This window comes from Marmota monax, unplaced genomic scaffold, assembly GCF_021218885.2.
Source record: "Marmota monax isolate L192 unplaced genomic scaffold, Marmota_monax_Labrador192_F-V1.1 WCK01_AAM20220418_F8-fsc00203, whole genome shotgun sequence".
Classification (NCBI taxonomy): Eukaryota; Metazoa; Chordata; class Mammalia; order Rodentia; family Sciuridae; genus Marmota; species Marmota monax.
Window position 1 is genome coordinate 2,570,010 of NW_026694787.1, and position 6,000 is coordinate 2,576,009.

The following is a 6,000-nucleotide window of genomic DNA, read 5'->3' on the forward strand; positions in this document are numbered from 1 at the left end:
GGCTAGATCACCTGCACTTCTGAGTGAGAACCTCTTGAGCCAGCCCTCTCCATACCTTTCTTCCTGGCCACTTTTCATGCCTGTGTGCTTGTGCTACTGGCATCACTTGGTGTCTTCACACATGACTGAGTCGACTCTTTTTGTTTTTGTAGTTCTTTTCTGTGGGCCAGGCCGCATCCAGCAGTGTGCATTCCTCCAAGTCTGCGGTAAACATGTGTTGCCTCCTCTTCTGTGTTCATACTGTCTGAATCTTCTAGTGGACTCTCTCTGCTCCTACCTCATCCCTGAATTGTTTTGATTTGTATGAGTGTGCGGTGCTGGGTATAGAACCCAGGGCCTCATGTATTGCCAGGCAAGCTCTCCAGCACTGAGCTTCTTCCCAGCCCTTACCCCTGACTTCTGAAGATTTGAGCTGGGTTTACAGTCTCCTCCTAATTTTGAGGAATTTCTAGAAAGGCTGAGAAGTTGTTCAACTAAACTTTGTTTTCCCTCTTGAGCTATCAGTTCTCTCTGCTTAAGCTCCTCAGCATGGTGTGGTTGAGGAGAGCTCTCCTCACCAGTTTGCAGGAGTTTCTGGAATCTTCAGGGCATTGGTTCCATATTTTTTAATTGAGTATTGAGCTGAGGCAGGGAAGCACATGCTGACCAGCACTTTACAGCCACATGGCCTGGCTCCGTGTAGGGTTCCAGCTCAAGTGAGGGCCTAAGAAATGTTCTAATCACAAAGACAAATCTGAATCTTAACCTACCAAAACTAAGAGAAAATCAGCTGAGTCATTGATGAGCTTGGCTGTAATTACTTTTATTTGTAGCTAATTGTTGCCTTATTTAAATGGCAGTAATGAGCCCAATGGAATAACCCAGCCTGTCTTTTTCAAAATAAGATCTGCTGAAGTCAAGATTAGTACAGAGAGAAGCCCGCTTCCTGTCCTGCTAGTGTGCTTAATATTGGGATTTTATTTTAAGCCTTTGAATTCAACGTTGTGCATTGAAAAATCAAAGTGCCAAATAATCCATGACAAAGGCATGTATAAGGATGCAGGTTACCCTTACCCTGACCTGGAGGCTGAAGGGCTAGAACCCACCCTGGGCAAGACAGCAGGCCAAGTTTTGCTCCAGCAAGGAGACACGGATGACTTCAGGCAAGCCCCTCTTCCAGCTCTGGCCACCAGGCCCCATTGGGAGCTGCTATTTGGTCATGGGCAGCCCTGCAACAGTGCTGCCCTCACAGAGCCCAGAAGGAATCCAGTCTTTGGAGGAAGTGAGAAGGAAATGACACCCTCCTACCTTGTGTCACCAGGGCCAGTCCCAACTCAGAGCCACTGTGACCCTGCCAAGGCCAAGAACAGGAATGGTAGCAGGCAGAATTGAAAAGCATGGGTAGAGATACTAAAATCTGAGGTCCCTGCCACTAACTGGGGATTCCTAGCCTTGACTTTTTGTCTTTGTCTCTGGGTCCTTCCCTCCTGTAGGAGGTATGGTATTCTCTGTGGTACTTGCCCTATAGTGATGCTGCTCAACTGGGTACTTTGGCATTTGTTCCCTGGACTGCAGACCGGAGAAGCTCACCTGCTTTGAGAGCCAGCATCTCTCCTGAGGTGTCCTCAGGGGAGCAGCCCTCAGGTGGATAGCTGCTCCTCAGCACTCAGCACAAGCCAGTCGTGCTCTCAGGGTTTTTCCATGTCTTCACTCAACAAATGCCCACAGGCAGCTCCCTGTTGTACAGATGCAACCAGGGTGGCAGTCGATACTAGTGTAGGGCCAGGGAAGCCTCACCTGAGCCTGTGCTGCAGCTAGCTGTTACTGAGTTGGGGTTGGCACCGCAGTGGCCTGATCCCAGAACTCACACCATCCCTGCTTAGCCAATGCCCTATGAGTTTGGGTCCTCTGGGTGTTCTACTACCTCTTGGAGGCTGGGAGGAATCAAGTAACCAACCTGGAGAGCAAAAGAATAATCCAACATCAAAGAGCAAAATGGACAAGGAACCCTGTTCCTCCCTGGGTGAGTGGCATATAGTGATTTTGATTAGTTCACTAAGCCAGCCTTCATGGAAGTGAGCTTTTCCCTGGGGCACCTGCTGGGCATTCCTCAAGACTTCTGAAGACTACTTGCTTTCTGTGTTACAGAGGTCCAGCACCCCATCCTCACCCACAGGCACATCATCATCAGACTCAGGAGGATATCACATTGGCTGGGGGGAGCGGCAGGGCCAGTGGCTACGCAGAAGAAGGCTAGATGGGGCCATCAACAGGGTCCCGGTGGGATTCTACCAGAAGGTGTGGAAGATCCTTCAAAAGGTGAGCTGGGCACTGGGCCATACTCTGCATGCACTGGTACTGAGAGAAGTGTTCCCAGGGAATGAGCCAGCGCTCTATTGCCTCTATGGGACACAGTGGCACTGCCAGGTATCAGGTAACAGATGGCTGCAGAACAAGCAAACACACAGCCTCTGACCTTGAGCAGCTCATAGTCTAGAGCAGGGTTTCTCCACCTTGGCACTGTGTCATCTGGCCCAAGTTATTTTTTGCTGTTGGGAACTGTCCCATGCACTGTGGGGGTGTGTAGCAGCATCCCTGGCCTCTATCTATTAGTTGGTGTCTGCTGGACACTGTGTTAGGTCCTGAGGGTGTTCAGGAGCTTCCAGTGTGGCACGCAGTCCTGTGTGCTCTGAAGGCACAATCTTCCCAACACACACACCCATCCCGAGCTGCTCCTGCTTCCTTCCCTGGAGGACCGGGACCCCCAAGTCCCACCTCCTTAGCCAGCTTCCCACTGCTGTTATGGCTATCCCAAAGGGTTGTGTTTCCCATCTGTTAAAGAGTCATTGGAGGTTGTGGCTGGAAACCAAGGAGAGGTGACACAGCCAGACTGTACTGCACACCTGAACACGGGAAGCCTGTATGAATGCCTGTTGCCAAGGAGGGGGCAGCATGGCCAAAGGGGGCAGATGGGCCCCTTTGTTCTCTGCATTCCATCTCCTCCCACATGGACCTCAGGACATTCATGCAGCTCCCCATGCCCCACCAGAGCTTGTCCTGCCTCTCCCACAGAGAGATGGTATGCCTCAGTTATAAAGCGTTGATCCAAACCAAGACAAATTTTTTTTCCCCCTGAATGATTTCTTTCTAGCTCATTTCACAGTAGGAGAGGAGTGAAAAATGCAGTAATCCCAAGCTGAACATACTCTAGCCCCCTCTGCAAAGTCACAGCACCATTTGGTCTGCATTCTTTCTGTAGCAAATGCCTTTGGCCAGTTGTGGAGATTTGGCCTCTGTGCTTTATGGGTCTGAGGTCTTCCTCAGGGCAGGCGCAAAGCTGGGTAAGAGGAGTTCAGAGCGGACCCTGTCCATAAGCAGCTGGACTCTGATACCCACTAAGGGGAGCCCTCAGAGTTGTGGATGCCCCTCGTGCGCCATCCCCTGCCTCTTCAGGAGTCCTCAGGAAGGGGTGAAGGCAGGGTGGCTGCTGCCGGCACAGCCGGCACACTAGCAGTTAGAAAATGGCCATTAGACTAGGAAAAACTATTCCTAGAAAATCTCCCCATTCTTCCTGGGGCATCATGTTTCCGTCCGGACTTCCACTGGCACAAAACCAAGATGCTTTTATTATGAAAGAGCAGCATTTTGTATTGAGCCTGCTTGATATTTATATATATGGTGTGCATGTGCATGTCTGTGCATGTGCTCGAGTCTTTTGTGATTGGTGCTTTTTATAGAAATCTCGAAAATAGACGCCTGTAAAGGCACAGAAGCATCACTTCACCAGTAGGAGCCATGAAAATCTCCCTTCATTATGGCACCAAAGGGGGCCTGGCAGGCACCAGGGCCCAGTTGCCAAGTGAAACATGGAGCCTCCAGGGAGGAGGATGCCACAGCTCCCAAGGGCATTATTCGTGCAGGATCTGAAAGATGCCTGCTGGTTTCCCTAGAATTGTTCCATCGAAAACACAGCCTGTGGGCAGTGAGAACAGCGCTCTAAAAATAACTGACAGTCTGGCGTGTTCCAGCCCTCGTGCAGATTTCCAGGGTAGGGAGAGCTGTGCAAGCAAGTGCGTGTGTGAACACTCAAGCACTTTTACCATGTTCTAGAATCTGACTGAAATGTCTGTGTTCTTCCTCCAGTGCCATGGTCTCTCCATTGATGGTTATGTCCTCCCATCCTCAACGACCCAAGAGGTATGAGGAGGAGAACCCAGACCTCCGTGGGTTTCTTTTATGGGTTCTGAACGCTCACACGCCTCTCAAGCTTGTTCTGAGTAGTCGGGCTATTTGTAGGTCTGATCTTTTCAGCCACTTCACCCTCAAATTGTGCAGCTTCTTTCCTGTCACCTTTTGTCTCTTTCAGAAACAGCATTTCTAGACTATCAAGCTCCATATTTTCCCCAGGACCCCTGAATACCCCAGCCAAGTTTCCTCTCACACATACTAGACCTACATGCGGCCTCCATGGGCCTCTTTTCTTGAGCTGCAAGAAGGTTTATCCCTGTCCCACCCCATGCATTATTTTAAAAATGGGTGTTTTAGTTTGGCCCTACCCAAGCAGGGAATGATGAGAAGAAAAATAAGAAATAGTCCCTATGCCCTGCAAGTCACAGTCCAGTGTGTAGATAGAGGAGTCTAGGACAAGGCCAACTGGCTCTTGGAGCAGAGTGCTCAGCCTCCTACTCCAGAAGGTTCCCACTGCAGAATCAAGACAGTGGCCAGAAGGGAGGTGGCATTTGAGCTGCGTCCCAGTGGTGCTGAGGGAAGTGTTGGTTACTGGGCTATTTCTGTCCCGTCTCATTGCTGGCCACCTGCCTGTCCCTTTGACAGATGACTCCACATGAAATCAAGTTTGCTGTCCATGTGGAATCAGTGCTGAACCGCGTGCCCCAGCCCGAGTACCGGCAGCTGCTGGTGGAAACCATCATGGTGCTGACACTGCTCTCAGACACAGAGATGGACAGCATTGGGGGCATCATCCATGTAGATCAGATTGTGCAGATGGCCAATCAGCTGTTCCTGCAGGACCAGGTAGGTGTGCCCAGACCATCTGCTCACCCCACAGCTGAAGCCGAATAGTCAGGTTGGCCAGCATTTTTCCTGTTGAAGCTGGAGGTTCTATATCCAATAGGAAGGAGTATGCGCCAAAGAAAATGTCATCAGATGGTGAAAAAATGGCCACTTGGTTAGGAAATGGCACAGTGGCCACTTGGGAAATCAACCTTTGAACAGGCCTGTGTCTGTAGCTTTTAGTCTAAACACCACCACTTGCTACATATGTGGCTCTGGGCAAACCACTTATCCTGTATACAAAATCAGGTTAGGCAAAGAAGCTGCCCTCTCATAGTCAGTGCAGAGCTGCAAACTAGGGTCTGTGAGAACATAGTCCAACCCAGAGCAGAGGCAGAAGGCCCTACCTGCTGGGAGGCACTGGCTTTCTTTAGTGAAGCCTGGACTTGGACCTCTAGCAACCACCCCTCACCCACACTGGCCGCCTCCAACATGCAGAAGAATCTTGTGGGGTGGGGGAGGAGGTGGACTCTGCTCACATTCCCTCTGCCTGTTCCTGCTGCAGGTATCAATTGGAGCCACTGATACCCTGGAGAAAGACCAAGCCACAGGAATTTGCCACTTCTTTTATGACAGCGCTCCAAGTGGGGCTTATGGGACAATGACCTACCTAACAAAAGCAGTGGCTTCTCACTTGCAGGAACTGCTGCCCAGTTCAGGCTGCCAGATGCAGTAAGACTACAACTATAAACATGATCACCTCTGAATCTGTCACTTGCCTCCTAGCCTCATTGGGAATTTTCTTCTGTCCCCCAAGATCCCCTATGCTGTCACAAAAGCATGTCCCATCAGAAACATTCACTGGGAGGAGATGGCAGCACTGAAACCAATGTATGTTTAAACCACAGATAGAACTGATGAATCCTGTGCTCCCCCAAGGAGCACCCTGGGATCATTTTCTAGGTTCATTTTGCTGGAACATTTGTCACAGCATCTGGTCTCATGGAC

The 6,000-nt window shown here is 50.4% G+C and overlaps 1 protein-coding gene across 4 annotated transcripts in view; it reads left to right on the forward strand.

The window, feature by feature from the left end:
- Phka2 (phosphorylase kinase regulatory subunit alpha 2) overlaps positions 1 to 5,766 on the forward strand; it is a 70,196-nt gene extending 64,430 nt beyond the window's left edge. For 2 of the 4 annotated variants that reach the window (XM_046425833.2, XM_058573079.1), the window contains 5 exons: positions 153 to 206; positions 2,128 to 2,298; positions 4,123 to 4,176; positions 4,813 to 5,013; positions 5,558 to 5,766. In XM_046425833.2, the coding sequence (XP_046281789.1) occupies positions 153 to 206; positions 2,128 to 2,298; positions 4,123 to 4,176; positions 4,813 to 5,013; positions 5,558 to 5,728 (651 nt within the window). In that variant the 3' untranslated portion in view covers positions 5,729 to 5,766. The remainder of the gene's footprint in view (positions 1 to 152; positions 207 to 2,127; positions 2,299 to 4,122; positions 4,177 to 4,812; positions 5,014 to 5,557) is intronic. The other 2 variants (XM_046425831.2, XM_046425834.2) reach the window with 1 other exon arrangement.
- Positions 5,767 to 6,000: the final 234 nt, after the last annotated feature.